This window comes from Colossoma macropomum, unplaced genomic scaffold (assembly GCF_904425465.1).
Source record: "Colossoma macropomum unplaced genomic scaffold, Colossoma_macropomum, whole genome shotgun sequence".
Lineage (NCBI taxonomy): Eukaryota > Metazoa > Chordata > Actinopteri > Characiformes > Serrasalmidae > Colossoma > Colossoma macropomum.
The window spans coordinates 46070481-46089461 of NW_023494787.1; the positions used below are offsets into that span (position 1 = coordinate 46070481).

The following is an 18981-nucleotide window of genomic DNA, read 5'->3' on the forward strand; positions in this document are numbered from 1 at the left end:
TGGGATTCTTCTATTGTCTTTTTGGTGCTATATAAAATCCTTTTCAAAAGGTTCTATATATAACCATCTACAGCATGTTCTCCATCAATCTGAAGAACAATTTCATCATGCAAGGAACCCTTTAATCATGCAAAGCGTTCTTTGATGGAAAACTTGCTGTAGATGGTTCTATATAGAACCTTTTTGAAAATGGTTCCATATAGCACCCAAATGGGGTTCTTCTATTGTCTTTTTGGTGCTATATACAATGCTTTTCAAAAAGGTTCTATACAGAAGCATCTACAGCATGTTCTCCATTAATCCGGAGGACGCTTTCATCATGCGAAGAACCCTTTAATCATGCAAAGCGTTCTTTGAGTGTTCATGGTTCTATAGAGAACCATTTTCTTTACTAAAGAACCCTTGAAGAACCATCTTTTTTTTTTTAAGTGTGTACATTAGCCTTATCACTCAATGCAAAACTAAAGAACCAGAATTCCAGACACCAAACATGTTGCAGCTGTCTGGCATCATTTGGGTTCAAATGAAAACCTGTAAATTTGATTTAGACTCTTTGTTTATACAGATCGAGTAGTGAAAGCCAATAGGCTGCACACAGGCAGTGGAGGTGTCGGTATGAGATTACAGCAGGATGGAAGAGCTGCACCGATCAAAGAGAGCATGAATGGACATTTGAGAAGCCATCAGGGACCAGGCGAGGAAGAGGAACAAGATGTTTATCCGTCCGGCGGATGTGGACTCAACAATCGCCTCGGCGAAGCCCACTGATCAATACAGCATCTGCTCCTCAGACAGAAAGCCCGACTCCTTCCTTCAGAGTCAGGAAACAAGGAGATCCGTGTAACTAATGAATTCAGTACTCAACTTCCCACTGACGGAGAAGGAAAGCAAGACATTCCAGCAGAGAGACTCGAGCGAACAGGGCTTCAAAGGGGCTTTACCACATCCACCCACCTGGAGGGAGAGGCGACGTAGCATAGCATGCCACGACACACACGTATCCCCGGCTCCGCGAGCACATACAGGCGCATTTATCTACAAAGCCCAACAATGACACCTCAGTGGAGTGCAGCTTGTAATTAGCAAACTTTGAAGCTTTAACTGCTCACTGTCCAAGGAAAAGTTCTTAAAGCCTCGCTGTAAACAATGCGAGTCCTAGTCGACACTGCAAAAGCAATTTAGAGGTATAGAATTGATGGTAAATGGAAAAGCACAGGTCGCAGGAAGCAGAGCTAATTGAACACACTAAATAATTCACAGGTATACGAGGCTCCAGTTCACAGCCTCCTCTTCTGCAAATGATTTATACTGGCATTAAGAGGCACTAGACTACCCAGAACAAAGGCAACGGTTATCAACAACTTCTGTTAAACATCACATTTAGTGCGGAGTTGAAAGTGTATGGGGAACTTGCTCTTTCCAATTATTCACATGCCTAAAATGTACATATTACAGTGGATGAGGGAGAGTGTGTGGCTTTCCAAAGGTTCCTATCATATTTTCAGTTTCACTCTCACTATATGGCTATTTTATAGTTATTTAGCTCCTACAACTACTACTTTGAACACTAGGTAGCGCTGTGAACTTTCCACCTGCTAAATAGAGCAGTGGATGAAGTGGCACAGTTAGCAGGGTTATAAGACAATAAAGGAAGACTGTGAGTTTGAGGAAAACGTCACAGAACAAGAAGAGACTCCGGCAAAACATCCATATTGTCACTATGCAAAAAAAACAAAACAAACCAAAACAAAAAACAACAAAAAAACAGACATGTATATCTCCAAAGTGGGAGCTTTACAGGACAAGACAGGAACATTTTTAATATTTAATGCAAGTTAATGTAAAGAGATTTTAATCCAGGTAAATCTGGAGCATTTCTATTGATGCATGCATCATGACACTTTCACACAATAGCCACGTTTACATGCAGCCTGATAATCCGTTAATAATCCGACTAATAGCTCAATCGGAATAGAATGCGTCCATCTAAACACTTCAATCGGAATAGACTCGTCCGATTGAGGCCATTCGGGAATACAATTTCTATCCGTTTGAACGAGGTGGGTAATCTTGTAAATAATCCGTTAAATAGAAGAATAGTAGCCAAGTAAACGCCTGTATCTGATTACATTCCCAATCGGAACGTGTAAGTTCTGATCATGTGCGTCACATCATATCAAAAGCACAGAACTGATAAACCGGCTCTGGCAAAAGTTTATACCGTTCAGCATGGCGGAGCAGAAACTGGTCTGCAGAGGAGACGAAGTTTATGCTCTGATCTTTAAAAGACGGCGGTGGGACGGACGTCCAGCTTATGTGTCTCAGAACGCGACGTCTTCCTCTCGGCCTTCTTTAATAAGTACATGTGAAGCACGTTTTTCCTGAGTCTGACATTTTAAATCAGTTAAAAACTCCGGCGCACCAACTGGAAACTCATCTCACTCTGACTGGACCTCACGTGATGCTCACTGTCATGGTAACGTCTACACTAAGCGATTCTCCACGCATGCGTATCATTTTGGATCGGATTACTTGTAGTGAGCATATAAACGAAGATTTTTAATCGGATTGTTGAGTAGAGTGAGAATAAACACCTCAGTCTTAATCTATAATCGGAATGTATTCAATTGGATTGGCAAAAAACTTTGCACGTAAACACAGCCAATGTTGTTTTTTGGACAGCGATGATATGCAACGCAAAACATTTTGCAGAGTTTGCTAACAATGCGTGTCTATCAAAATGGGCAACACTGCACTAGCACTGGGGAATGTATTAAACAACAATAATCAAATGAAAAGGAAGCAGTGCTCTGCATAAATCTCAGGCATATTTCTTATTATTTCTGCTTATTTCTTACCAAAATTCTACTCAACGAAGTCCATTATTTACAGTTACTATCTGATACCTAGTTTATCTAATCGGTCCTTCAGTAACTGAAATCAGGTGCTGCTGGTGGAACTGACCAAATGCATGTGATGATACTTTTCGAACACATTAGTAATTTTACTAAAAACAAATACTTATAGTTTATAGTTACTTGTATTTATTCTAATGTAGTATTGCATTTTACTGTGTTATGCCCAGATAAACAGTTTTAAGAGTTTGTTTACTCCTCGCATTAACGTGTTTCCTGTTTCTGGACAGACTCTGGCCAGATTCCATTTACAATTTTCACTAAAATGCGTCTCCAATGTGACAAGATGAGATCTGATTGTATTTTTTGCGCGTAAACAGAACATCAACATATGGGTCGGAACTGTTTTACTTCTTTTTACCTTTTCCCCCATTATTATACAAGTCGACAGGCATGGCTTGGATGCCCTAATCAGCCTTGATAGAGAGAACTTCAGCCTCGTTATCGTCCAACTTTCATTTCTTTAATGATTCTCTCACCTGCTGGTCAGCGCAGACGTATTTCAGCTCACGTATTTGTATATGGATAAGGAAAATACTTTCTGTTTACACTTGGGTTAAAGGCAGTGAAGATCTCTGACCACCTCTGAATGTGGTTTGAGTGACCCGACTGCATGTTAATGAAAGCTGTAAACAGGCCCTAAGTCTTTTGCACAGTACTGTGTATGAGTTTTTGGATCACAGTGCCCAGCCTCACTCTCCAGGTCCACTGTGTCCTAATTCCTCCGCTTTCTTACCCTAACGTCGGTGGCATCTCCATGACGGATGTTGCTGGACCATGTGCTGTGCTCATTGTTGCTTTCGAAGTGATGGAAGACTTTGAGGACCCGGTCTGAGGCTCCAGGGGCCCGCTCCGTCCCTGTGCTGAGGCGCGACTTGGCCCCCCCGCCCAGGGCGTGGTTCAGGTTGGGGTCCAAGTACGCCGTTGCCATGCCTTTGCCGTGCGCTAGGTGTCTGTCATATTCTGCCCAAAAGACAAAGAGAGAACAGGCAAGGTTAGTGGCAGCTCTAAAGAAATTTTATTATTTCCTAATTATTTATTGTAATTTGGGAGTAGCTCCCAAACACAAACAAGGCACTCTCAGATTATGCAAACAGACAGATGGGTGGCTATCACACTATTCAACACAACTACAATTAGATGTAAGTGGGGTCTCAGCTGGGATGAGCTTTATATAGCACAATTTCTCATTTCATATAGAGCTACATCGAAAGGTTTCTTTAAAAAGCATGGTTTGATGCACGGGGGGTAGTCTGTAACTGTAAAATCGAGCTTATATTATGTATTAGCCAGGTCAACGCATGTTAAATTCAGTTGTCTGTTATACTCTATTAAATAGCAGCTCCACATTAATATTAATATTAAATAATGAACAAATGATCCAAGTCACAAATTAAAACGTGCTACAATAAGTATTAGATATATGCAAATTATGGCACGACTTCAGGTCTTGAGTGGCCCAACCCTGTCAAGCTTGCAGTTTCCTTTTGGGAACTTTAGTGACATCACAAAAGCTGAACCCGCAGTTATGCTCAGATATGCTTGTTTTTTATTTTTAACTGGAAAGCATGACGTCAGATCTTAAATGGGCTATAAAGGAGACTCTGATTTAACCATGTTGCACAATGAAACCCCACATCCGCCACTTTGTGAGCAACACAGCTTTAACTGTGAATTAAAAACTACAAATTAAAATGGGGTGGAGTGGATCATGACAACAGAACTGGGCCTCGTTTCAGCTGAGACTGAGGCCACAAGCAAACTTCTCAAGGGTGGCACAGACTCCAAATCAATGTACTGTAATATACACAAAGCTGGACTCTATGGCCGTTAACTGATACGACCTACGGTTCCCAATACTGACCCTGGAGTTCTGCAGGCCAGCAAGCAAGAAATACAACACAGACTGGCACTCGTCATAACAAGGGTGAATGATGTGTCTCTACAAACAATGATCAGAACTGCCCAGGCTGTAGTCTTTCAGTGACGGACATGAAAGCTGGAGAGTAAAAAAGTAGGACTGGAAACATTCTGATGCCTTTGGAGAAAGAAAACAAACAAAAGGATCCTCAACCAAATCAAGCCTCATCTCTCACTTGAAGCCCAGAGAACCAAACTACAGCTCTTATTTTAGACACATTATGTGAAGAGCCAGTTCACTGGAAAAGACAATTATGTTTGGAACAGCTGAAGGTCAAAAAGGAAGAGGATAACCAGCAACAGGATGGATGAATACCATCAGAGGAATCATGAACAAGCTGTTTAGAAGCCTGGAGATCCAAACAGAGGGTGGGATATTCTGAAGAAACACTATCCATATGGTCATCAGGGCCAGGACATTAGCTGAAGACACTTAATACTACTACTACTACTATTACCACCACTACTACCACCACCACCACCACTACTACTACCACCACCACTACTACTACTGCTACTACTACCACCACCACTGCTACCACTACTACTACTACTACTACTACTACTACTACTACTACTACTACTACTACTACCACCACCACCACCACTACTACTACTACTACTACTACTACCACCACCACCACCACCACCACTACTACTACTACTACCACCACCACCACTACTACTACTACCACCACCACCGCCACCACTACTACTACTATTACAACTGCTACTACCACCACCACCACTACTACTACTACTACCACCACCACCACTACTACTACCACCACCACCGCCACCACCACCACCACTACTACTATTACAACTGCTACTACCACCACCACCACCACTACTACTACTACTACCACCACTAACACTACTACTACTACCACCACCACTACTACTACTACTACTACCACCACCACTACTACTACTACTACTACTACCACCGCCACCACCACCACCACTACTACTACTACTACTACTACTACTACTACTAACACTACTACTACTACCACCACTACTACTACTACTACTACTACTACTACTACCACCACCACTACTACTACTACTACTACTACTACTAACACTACTACTACTACCACCACTACTACTACTACCACCACCACTACTACTACTACTACTACTACTACTACCACCACTACTACTACTACTACTACCACCGCCACCACCACCACTACTACTACTATTACAACTGCTACTACCACCACCACCACCACTACTACTACTACCACTAACACTACTACTACTACTACTACTACTACTACTACTACTACTACTAATAATAATAATAATAATAATAATGATAATAGTAGTAGTGGCCGTCCTGCATATTTCTGTGGTTGTCCTGTGTGATCGGCAGATGTTTTTAATATATTTGATATTGACATTATTTAGTCTGTCTGAGTTTGTTCTGTTTAGTCATCATGAATCGAAAGTTTTGCTGCATTTTCCTTTTGTGTCATGATGCATGTGTGAGTGAAACCTGATGTGACTGAGGGTCTCTGAGCTGGCTAAGCGCATTCTTCCAATGAGGGGTGGTGGGTGGTGGGACGTGGAGGATATTTTGATCAGAGATTATGGGAAAACAACAATTTTATCTTTTAAATGATGAACTGTGCATAATATGACCAGGAACATGAACTACCAAGGTACAAAAGGTATTTGATCTTGGTTGACTTTAGTAACTATGACATTTGAAACCGGACATAATTGTCATTGACAGTAACTGAATCATATCAGTCAGTAAAGCACTGTTTAACTAATGTGATTTCACTTTCCTGTTTAATTAACCATAAAATGACATTAGCCGATGTTAGTCGTCACTGCACTTTTCAGCTCCATACTATGGGCACTGGTGATAAAATTAGCCTTTCAGTAAGGCCCTAGTCCAGGTCCAGGGTTGGGAACCACTGAAATATACTGATTAAACTCAGTGGGTAAGTGGACTGGACCCATCCTGGCAGACCAACTCAGATGTCCCACCAATTGAGTCCCCCAGCAGTGCCAGAGCATTGTCCCATGCGGCCCTGTTCTGAGAGCCCACCCCTGCCACACAACACAGCAGTAACATTCCTGACCATCATCTGTGTCCCCAGCCAGCCTGTTTATCTTTCAGTGTTATTAAAGGACAGATTAGACACGTTTCCTCTGGCAGGGAACATAAACACACACACACACACACACACACACACACACACACACACACACACACACACACACACACACACACACACACACACACACACCACAGGGGAATGGAACAGCACATCAGCAGCAACTGAACTAATGGAACTGATGAACAGGAGCGGAATCCACACTGTTCTCTGGTACAGTACTGAAAAAATGCATAAGGGTGGTGATTTAGTAACATTAAAATAGAGTACACTCTCAGAAAAAAGGTACTGAACTATCACTGGGGCAGTGCCCCTCTTGTCATTGGGGTGGGACCCTCAAGGGTACATCTCAGTACCTTTAGTCAGGGAACATAACTGAACCATAATCCACTGAAATGATATGTTCTAAGCTGTACTGACTCCACACACCCCGTCTCGTCTCCAGGCTTTTATTTTACTGTTCTGTTTTAAAACATTCGGTTATGAAAAGGTACAAATACGAACTTTTCACCTGGAAAAACTTATTTAAGGTACAAAATTCGACCTTAAAGAACGAGAAATGTACCTGCACTGTACCTTTATTTCTAACAGTGCATAAACAATTAGATTAACATTTAAAATGAACTTTTATTTGTGATTAATAATTCTAATGGTGGTATCGTGTGATAGAGGAGTTTAAGTGGGTGGAATTGTTTTTTTGAGCTCTTTTAAAATATTCACTGTGTAAATAATTCCTCCAGTCACATCTGACTGAATTGTTTCTTAAAGAAGAAGAAACAAATCATTGTGAATTCAAAGTAACAGAACATAAGAAGGAGTGTGTTATTTCGAATGACATCTCCGCTGTGATTCATTTGCAGACGAGCCAAAGGCAGGGAGCTCAACATTACTGATTGCTGTATTGTTTTTATATACCAGTTCTGCAAACTAAAGGTAAAAGTAAAGCAAAGATGAACTGAACTTTTTATTAAATGTGCTTTAACACTGGCAATTTCCAGTAGTGCCTTTCAGGACTGCAGATAGAGCCAAAACACTGTCCCAATATCAGGTTCAGCTCAGCTCTTTCAGCGTTTGCCAGATGAACCCCAAAGTGGTTTTGCTCCAGTCAGTCTGTAAATCATTTCACAGCTCATCTTGATTGCTGGATGTATTATGTTTGTTTCTGTTTTATCCCAGCTTGTTCAGTTACACACAGCTGCTCACAGTAAAAAGCTCGCTTGAGATCAACAACAGGTTCGGAATGTGATGCTGTCCAGCTGCTACACTCTTCTTCAGAGTCTGACCAAACGGGTTGCAGGTCAAATATTTTCTTACAGATTTTATGCAATTTATCAATTACCTGTCTTTGTACGTGCTAAGATAAACACAACCGCTTAGAGAATAGAGTATGACACAGCATGTTCTCTTCTACATGGATGAACGAATGAATGGATAAATAATCTTTCGAATAAAAAAGAGAAAAAAAGGAGTATAAACTGAGTTTTATTTAAATTATTCAATTTTGCATGATGTGCCATGGATAGATTAGACGACTTATATCTGTAAAAAGCACATGGTGATGGATTGCGCACTCTCTACACACTGGCAGGCACGGCGGAGGGGCACGAGGGGGCAATCGGCCCATCAGCTGAGTGCTGCTGTGTCATTTTGGTTCATTTACAACAATCCATCAAGAACACAGACCTACATCACTGTAAGAACAGTGCAGTGCAGCCAAACGTAGACTAATCAGCCATAAAGTTCAGTAATTACCATATCATTGCTATAACAAACATTTTTGTCAAGACACTTTTTTATCCTTTATGAGTTCCTCGTCTCCCTCCAGCAGTATCTAGCAGTAAGATGTATGATGTTATCATTTATCATGTTATTAATTTTTCAACTGAATACATGTGTGGCTTTGATGAAGTAGGCTAGATTCCCTATGAGGTAATTCCAGTGAAATAAGCCAGGCCTGGCATCAGGAGGTCCTCACTCACTGCTATTTGTGCATGCTTCTTTATCCGCAGCCACCAAAAAGCAATCAAAGTGAAACTAAAGCAGACTCAGCATGTGTGAAGTTTATTTTCACTTTTTTATCGCCTGCCACTGCGGAAGCATGTATAAATAGTTGTATAAAAGTCCACATCGATAAAACACAGTAGGGTTTGAATGCACTACTTTGCAAAAGCTGAATTACAGGGATGTTGTGGGTAAATAAATAAGTAGATAAATCTGCTGGTTTCCAACAAAGGCAGACGTGGCTTGCTGTAAATGTGGCTTTCCTGTTGATTTTTTTTTTTTTTAATTAGGTAACTTCTATCCAGGCACGTCATCAAGCGGCAAATCAAAATCCTACTGGAAGTGAAACCAGAAAGGGGTGGATGATCCTTTGAGAGATACACAGATCAGGTATGACATTATGACCACCTCCTTGTTTCTACACTCAGTGTCCATTTTATCAGCTCCACTTACTATATAGGTGCACTCTGTAGTTCTACAGTTACAGACTGTAGTCCATCTGTTTCTCTGCATACTTTGTTAGCCCCCTTTTACCCTGTTCTTCAGTGGTCAGGAACCCCATGGACCCTCACAGAGCAGGTACTATTTGGGTGGTGGATCATTCTCAGCACTGCAGTAACGCTGACGTGGTGGTGGTGTGTTAGTGTGTGTTGCGCTGGTCTGAGTGGATCAGACACAGCAGTGCTGCTGGAGTTTTTAAACACCTCAGTGTCACTGCTGGACTGAGAATTGTCCACCAACCAAAAATATCCAGCCAACAGCGTCCTGTGGGCAGCGTCCTGTGACCACTGATGAAGGACTAGAGGATGACCAACACAAACTGTGCAGCAGCAGATGAGCTATCGTCTCTGACTTTACATCTACAAGGTGGACTGACAAGGTAGGAGTGTCTAACAGAGTGGACAGTGAGTGGACACAGTGTTTAAAAACTCCAGCAGCACTGCTGTGTCTGACCCACTCATACCAGCACAACACACACTAACACACCACCACCACGTCAGTGTTACGGCAGTGCTGAGAATGATCCACCACCCAAATAATTCCCATCCATAGCCTTACTTACAAGAACTATTTGACCTGGTTGGTTCAAAAACCATTATTTATGCTTAATGTCCTGGTTGTCTACAATTAATTAACACTCAGTAAAGAACATCCTGTTTAAAAAACGGCATTAAATAAATACTTTTACTTTTTACTTTAAGTACATCTAGTAGCACGTACTTCTAGACTTTTACTTGAGTAAGGAACTTTGGTGTCACTGTCTGATGACAACAATCACTGAGTCACTTTTAGTCAAGTCGGAACATGGTAGCACTGCAGCTGACCATCTACAACATTGATAACTATGATAACTAAAAAAAAGTCCAACAGAGCCAGCATATAACTGCCTGGACTGACGGTGATAGTTGACTGTACACAGATGACGCAGCTAAAACCTGTTCAAAATGGAAAGGTAGTAAAATCTGACAGACTTTAGAACTCACTAGAGCACCCCTCCCTCTCTCTCTCTCTCTCTCTCTCTCTCTCTCTCTCTCTCTCTCTCTCTCTCTCTCACACACACACACACACACACACACACAAACACCATCAAAGCTTCAGGCTGTTATTATCAGCCCAGTTCCACTGCACGTCACCACACCCAGCACACAGTCCAGAAAAAACTCTCTCACACTAAAACACTCAGTCCGGCACTCGAGGCTCACAGAGCAGCCCAATCTGACTGACACCAACATACAACAGCTTCCAAATGCACAGAACACCATAATATTACTGACTGTAAACAAATGAACCAACGATCTATTTTGTGCTTCAGTGGCATTTCAAAGTGTATGGGGTTATTTCCAAACACCTGACTGCTGTACTGTCATTCTGAACAAACTGATATGTCTTACGCTTTGTAGCACAGTTAGCTTATCATCACAAAAAACTAGCAATCTGACTGTCACTGAATCAGGCACCTTGCATTAGGTAGAAAGGTAAATGTACACTACTCCAACACCACCCATGTAGAAATGACCACGCAAATCTTCGCTTCCTAAAGCTGCTCTGTCCTGGCTGAATGGACCTACCTCCGAGCAGAAAGGGCCAGCAGACACACGGTACTCTGGACTGGCGAGGAGACAGACACCCATATTCCTCTGTGAACATGTGAAAGGCTAAAAAATCCCCCCGTACGCGCCTGTGCCTGCCGCAGCTACAGCCAGCCACACACAAATCAGCCTCCGCCAGCCCTCACGGGGGCTTTTCCTCTGCGATCCGCGCACATACACAAACACATGCTCGCTCGCTCACTCACTCACTCACACGCCTTGCCAAGCCTCTCTCCTCTGACGTACTGTCACATCCTGGTTATTGCTGCGCTCGCTGTTGCAGCAAGTTGCCGGAATGAGTCACAGACAAGGCTGAGCAGAGTCTAGATCGGGGCTCGTCTGTGTCAGCAGGGTCTGGACTCTGTCTCATGTCTGGACACAGCTCCACCTGCCCACCAGGTAGGCGGAGGCGTGACTTTAGACAGCAGACGGCCCCAAGGTTTCTATTACAGCAAAACTGAAAGCAATTTCCAGGCCGCTGTGTCGAAATATTCAGGAATTCTTGTGGAAGGGAGATAAAAAAATGTCTCTCTGAATAATCCAGTGAATCACAAGTGAGTATTAAAAAAGTGAGTATTATAGAGGGGGATTAACTAACGTTGGGCTGCCTTTTCTATGGATAGATGGACTGATGTATGGATATGAAGTTGGGCGGATATACGTATGCATGCATGTTATGTACTAGAGAGCAACTGATATCGGTTGGCCAATAGCATCAGCTAATATGGACAACCGTGTCTTTATCAGTTGCGCCAGTGATCATCGGGATTATTACCTGTGAAATCCTGATGATCAGTAAACCGCATGGCACATAAGAACCCAATCTGAGGCACCCTGTGTTTAACTCTTCAGTCTGAACTGGTAAATTTGAACACAAACCACTACTATGGTTAAAATGACTATAAATATATATATATATATATATATATATATATATATATAGTACTGCGCAAAAGTTTTATGCACCTGAGAAAATAAGAAATGTAAAGTTATTTATTTACGATAAGTAGCTTTTATGTATGTTTCAGACCTTTTCCAGACCTTTTCTTATAGCAGCCCAGTATTAATTGTGATTATTATCCAATACCTGCTTTGGCTAATCAATACTTTATTATGCTAAATTCGGTGTGTTGGTGAAATCCATATGATGGCTGTGAGTGCTGAGGAGAAATCTAGAACCAAGCTTTGTTCTTCAAATTAGCTCACAAGATATCTAGCTATTTTTTCCAAAATAAAATGTGTTACTTTTTACTGTATTATGTTTATTTGTATTTATTCTAATCACTTATAGTGTTTTTACAAGCCAACACCCACTTACTGCCAAGACAAAAGGTTCTGAATAATGTGCTTAGGTGGCTAAGACTTCTGAACAGTACAAACACCCCGAGTCACATTACGTTTTGTTGTTTTTCTAATTGAAAAAATTTGAAAGTTAACACATCCTCTACAGAGAACACACTTAAATATGGCATTTTAGTGCACAATTACTACTTATTTGTTGAGTTTAACATATTATTAACACATAAACAAAAACACAACACAAAATGTGCCAAAAATTTTATTTTTTGTAAAATTTTCTAATATTTCAGCAAATAAACAGTAATTGTGCATTAAAATGTGTAAAAGTGTGTTCTCTGTAGAGGATGTGCTCATTTATTTTCACTTGACCAAGTTTACCCAAACTTTTACAGGAGTATATCATGTTCTAACATGAAAAGATGTAATTAACAGAAACGGAAATCACAAAGAATTATTTATAACTCTTCCCCGCTCCAATATTTCTATTATTTAAGACTGCGTTTCTGCTGTATTTCTGAATTTATGAAACATGAGCATTGAGAACATTTAACAGATAAGAACTCACAGCTGGCAACTGACAATCATATCAGTTAGTAAAGCACTGTTTAACTAAAAGTACTGAAGTATAACATTAAAACAAAATATGAATATAAAACTATATTGCCTGATTATACTGCTTATTTGAATTTTTTGCCTCTTAAATCAGTTTGAAATCGGCCAAAAATGTTCACATTGGTCAGGCCCTAGATGGATGGATGGGTGGATGGATGGATGGATGGATAGACGGACAGAGAGATGTATGTATGTACTGGACGGATGGATGTTCTGTATGTACGTATGTACATACACCAATCAGGCATAACATTATGACCACCTCCTTGTTTCTATGCTCATTGTCCATTTTATCAGCTCCACTTACTCTATAGGTGCACTTTGTAGTTCTACAGTTACAGACTGTAGTCCATCTGTTTCTCTGCATACTTTGTTAGCCCCCTTTTACCCTGTTCTTCAGTGGTCAGGACCCCCATGGACCCTCACAGAGCAGGTCCTATTTGGGTGGTGGATCATTCTCAGCACTGCAGTAACACTGACGTGGTGGTGGTGTGTTAGTGTGTGTTGCGCTGGTCTGAGTGGATCAGACACAGCAGTGCATCTAACACTATGTGTCACATAGGAAGCAACAAATTGCAAACTACTGATAAACAATAAAGTGCAGCTGAGAAGCACAGTGAATTTTTCTAGAGTTTGAGGTGAAGTCTGCCTGCAGTCAGATTTATTTAAGCCATATCCAGACATTATAACAGCAGTAAAGACGGCAGGAATAGAGACAAACAGCAAACTACGAAAGCATAAATGTATGAAGCTGGAAAGTGATGAGTGTGCATTATGACTGGTTGGTGAAGATCAATGGGTTCCTATGCTAATGACCAACTTTCTGAAGGCTGAATGAAACTTCAAATGGTCTTGGTGGAAATGAGCCAAAAGGGGCTACAAAGTGGAAACAACTCTTAATAATCAAGACAGCTATTAACCATCGAACTGTCACGACGGGAGGGAGAAAATAAGCCTTGCCTGTCTGAATGAAATGTGGTTATATATTACATTCACTGTCTAAATTCAGTCAACAACTCATAACCCCTGTAAGACAAGCTCAAATCTCCAAAACAGAAACTTTACCTTTGTAAGACACCTACAAAACAAAGTCTTAACTTTATTAGGGTGGATGTACAGTACTGTGTAAACGTCAGAGAACACCCTTCATTTATTTAACTTCCAAATAATAACGGCCTTATTGTCATTACTAAGTGCTGTAAAGTTGCTTCCAAATCCTGGCAACTACATGTACAGTGTTTCTCCAGAATATCCTGTCATCTGGGCCTTCATCGAGAACATTAATTATTAATTTTTCAGGAGACAATTTTGATAAGATTAGATACGAGTTAATCCACTAGCATAAGGAAGCAGAAAGTCAATGGAAAGCAGGTGAAAAAAAAACAAAAAAGAGTTTCCATGTTTACAAGTTCAAAGGCTACCCAGAAAACGGGACTCCTAACAACCACCTGGAAGACCTGGCAGACGACCAAAACGGACCCCATCAGATAAACAGCACTTAAAGTTTTCATCTTCGAGGGAAGAGAGAAAATCAAACATGACTAAATGTGTTTGGGATTATTTGGATCGTGAGACGCAGAAAATGCAACCAACTTCTAAGACTGAACTTTGGAGGTGTGGAAAAATATCCCTGCAGATTTGTTTAAAAAATTAAAAGCTTCATGAAAACTGTAATAAAAATGTAATAAATGTAAAAGGTGGAAAAGTTAAATATCGAAAATCTTTGCCTTATTTTTAGCTGTGTATGTGCAGGTGGAAAATGGGTGGACTTACGTACAGATAGATGGATACACTGTATGAACTGGTGTATGTACGTATGGCTCCACAGATGTATATGTGCATAGACGAATGCTTATATGTACAGAGGCATGATTGGTTGAATAGAAACTTCATCCATTCTGAAAGAAACTGCAGAGTTAAAGCAGCAACAAAAGAACTGCGCAAATCACTGATATATTAGAGAAACTATACAATTTGCTCCTTTCTATTGGTCCAATTCACACAATGTAAAGGGCAAGGATTTTAATATGACAGCGATGATATGATTACTGCCAAACTTCATAACAGAATCCTAATAATCATCCTTACGCCTGAGACAATTACTGAAGTGTAAATGATGGCACAAATAATCCACAGTAATATCTCCCTGCACACAAACACAAACTCGAGCAATCTAATCTGTGAATCTTCCCCAGACAGACCCCTCAGGCAAAACAGATGATATTTCTGGGTGTTTACATGACTCTAATACAAAAATGTAATGTTTCCAAACAGCAAACTCAATCAATTTAAGGGTTAATCTTAAACAACAGGTTCAACACGCAATCCCATTTGTTTAGAAGCCCGTTTCTGCGCGAATCCTCTCCGCGCTCGCAGTAGCAGTGTTTGGAGAAGCAATCTAAACAGCCCTCAGAGCAGACAAAAGCATTATTAATAACCCAGACACACTCGCAGTGTGAGGCAGGAAAGCGAACAATAAGGCCTGCCAGACTGGGGTAATGTCAGGAACGGAGTGAGGCCGGCGCAGAGCACGCATATGATGGTGTTTTGATAGGCGGAGGGTTATGTGGCTCTGTGGGTGCTGGACACTTCCCCTGCTTTCATCAAAGCTGGACACTCCAGCTGTCTCATCAGCGGAAGCTAACGGGATACAGTCAACACCATTTCTTTAAAAGGGGGGGCCTTCAGAATAAGATGAGGCCTGCTGAGGAGAACAGAACAGTCTCCTGGTCAAGCTTTAACAGGAAAGTTGATGAAATGGGCATTAATTTCACCAAAATCAACAGGTTCCAGACTTTATACCGACTGCCATCAAGCTCCACATGTGACAAAAGTTAAAACTAAAATCTGCTAATTGGTCAACAGACTTCAAAAAAGTAAAAAAGTAGCCTAGGTTTAGTAATCATGGTAATATAAGTGCCTCAAATTTACAGTTTTCCAGATGTTGTCAATCATCCAAGACATGTTTGCCTCCTTAGCTTTAAATAGTGCTGGACGATTTTCACGATTAATTCGGTTAATTCGAATTAACGTTTTCACACAAAGTTAGACATGTGACAATCGGGATGGTACAAGTTTATAATTGCTTATACTTGAATTAAAATACCAACAAAACTATTTAAATTCTCAAGACGTAAGAAAAACGCATCTTAAGTAAAAAAAAACGCAGAGGAGGAGGTGGCGCTTCACAGAGGAGTGATCTCCTACCAAAGAAAGGTGGATCATCAGCTCAGTGGTGTGGAACTGGCTCGGATTTGAAAAGCCAGATGTTGAACAAATTCATGTAAAGTGTAAGTTGTGTCGAAAGACAGTTGCAACCAAATGTAGCAGTAAGACGGATCTGTTCCAGCACTTACGACACAAACACCCACTGGAATGGGAGCAATGAGTGAAACAACGCGATGAAAATGCGACTGGGACCATCGTTAGCTGTCAGAGGGCGTCTCTCAACCTTGAAACAGTACTGGAACTGGTGTTCCTTTCAAGAAACCTGTAAAGAACTTTGTGGTTTGCACTTTTCTTAATGTAAGGAGGTCATGCTGGCACATTATTTAAAAGTGAGAGTTGCATGCAAGCTTTAAGGAAGCTGCTTGCTATTCTTAAAAGAATACCACTAATTAAGATGGTTCTTTTATATTTTAATCATTGTCATATTTTTGTTACAAATGTTGCTGTGCTTGCTCAGTTTGAGTCCCTTGAAAGGATATTTAAAAGTAACCACTATTTGCACAATTTAATAATTATATGTGGTGCTGTTACTATTTTTGCACTTCTGCAGGCTTTTAAAGTGCAAAAAAGAAATTGTCTTTTTTCAAAAAAAAAAAAAGGAATCGAGAATCATTAATAAATTAGAAAATAATCGAGATTTTACTTTTTTGCCCAGCCCTAGTTTTAAACAGGAGTTATGAGGCTAATGTTGCTAATAAACACAAGACGACAATAGTCACCCGAACTGTTTTCATCAATACATCCCCAAAACTTCTCTCAAACCCCTCAAACCACATCCAGGTCTTCATTAAGGTCACACAGACTTGTCAAGGTAGGTGGAGGATACAGTGTGACTTACCATGAACTATAGAAATCAACAAAACTTCACCATGCAGCTGAACGTAGAACCATTTTAGGCAAAATTGGACTGCGAGTCGTGTGCAGGCACGTCTTTCCTTTTATAAATAACTGCTAATCTTTTAAACTGAAATGAACATAATGTCCATAATATCCATATGACTGTGTGCTGTGCTTGAATCTGAAGGGGAGTTGGATTCTGGCCAGAGTCTCAATTCGGCAGAACATCTGTTGTCGCCCTGTGATAAAGTGCGTCCCTCAACCTGGCAGTATGCTGTGGCAGGGGACGCACCTTATGGGTAGCGTCAGGCAAGTGGTCCAAGTAACTGGAATAAAATACAGCTGTTCCAAGAGTTCTTCTCCCCGTCACCTTTATTTACACACCAACACTCAGGCCTATATACATATTTACACGAGCACACATAGTCTCTACAACTATACAATGGACCAATGCCTGCAAAGTCATATAGGTCTAAACTCATCACCTTCACTCCTCCACCGAGCTGAAAGAAGGGATTTTTTTTCCCCTGTACCCTCCAGTTATGCTTCTTATATTTGGGGTGCCTTACCCTAGAATATACCATTACTGGCCCGGGTTAAAACAAGTGCTTCAGCTATTTAAATATATTTACATTCTACAGTAAATAATTCATGTTCTTCACTTATTGATCAGATTTACATTCACGACGTCATTAATATGCATTCACAATACATTGTACACTTCTTAAACAGTTTGACTCTTCTTGCAGGTTTTGTCCTTCCCTCCTCCTCTACAGAGGATGGACTCACCCAGCTAAGTAAATCACAGGTGAACCCGTTCAGTTCTCCATGCTCCTCAAAGCAAGGATAATCAGTCAAGTAAGTACAGGTAAGTGTTTACAATCAGTCATTATATAGTGATGTGTAAAGGAGTACTTTACATCATCACACGCCCACAGCATTTAAGTGTTGTTCATTTTTATAGTGCAAGTCATACTGCGTCCTAAACCACATCGACAAGTCTGTGCAACCTTAATACAGAGCTGGATGTGGTATGAGTGGGTTGAGAGAAGTTTTGTGGATATATTTACAGAAAAGATTGAGGTGATTATTGACTTCTAGTGTAAGAAATATCAGCCTCGTGGCTCCAGTGCTAAACTAACTAAGCGATATTTGGACGCCATGTCTTGGCAGATCAACATCTGGGATAAGTAGAAAATTGTGCAACTTCAATTTGTTCCCCACAGCATCCCAGCAAAACAACTAGAAAAAGTCTGAAGACTCAGGTCTGTCAATATAGATTGTAAACAATAATTAAATAAATGTAAATATTTCATCATGTAACTATGAAAACTACATTTGAATAGTATAGCAAAATAACTGGCTGACAACTATGCTTGCTATTTGACCACTATTCTTTCTTTGCAGAACAATGTCCAGTCTTCTTGCTGAACAAAAAAAGGAGGCTCATACAGAGGAGCCCAGGCGCTGAACAAATTCAGCCCAGTAGAACACATGGATGGAGGGCCAAAGTGCTGAGTGAGCATGTAGAGGGCAGCGAGCTGGACAGGAAGAGAAGAACTGCCAATAAGGCAGAGCACTGGAATGGACAGAGAGGAGGCAGAGGGAGGATAATGTCACTAAAGCTGTCCAGCGGAGTGCAGGAGATGAGCTTATGTCACTGCGCCGTCCAGAGAAGCTCCCACTGTTCGTTTATCATGCATCAGCTGAGTGCACTCAGGGGCCTGGGGACGGGCTATTCTCCTCTTAATGCTGCTGGAGGAGCAGCTCTCCTCGCTGCCTGTAACTACTGTGAGAGAAACCACAAAACCGACCTGAATAAAAGGAATTTGTTGTTGACTTCGCTACAGTTAAAAACAGTGATTAGCTGAAATACTGACCGTTCTTGGCCAAAACTGAAATTTAGGACATACTGTGAGAGAACCAACCCTTACCATAACA

General features: G+C 41.0%; 1 protein-coding gene across 14 annotated transcripts in view; it reads right to left on the reverse strand.

Moving 5' to 3' along the window:
• ptk2aa (protein tyrosine kinase 2aa) overlaps positions 1–18981 on the reverse strand; it is a 204457-nt gene that overhangs the window by 99711 nt on the left and 85765 nt on the right. For 6 of the 14 annotated variants that reach the window (XM_036567576.1, XM_036567582.1, XM_036567581.1 and 3 more), the window contains one exon: positions 3652–3878. In XM_036567576.1, coding sequence (XP_036423469.1) covers positions 3652–3878 — 227 coding nt within the window. Of the gene's footprint in view, positions 1–3651; positions 3879–11043; positions 11301–18981 lie in introns of those variants that run through there. The other 8 variants (XM_036567586.1, XM_036567573.1, XM_036567577.1 and 5 more) reach the window with 4 other exon arrangements.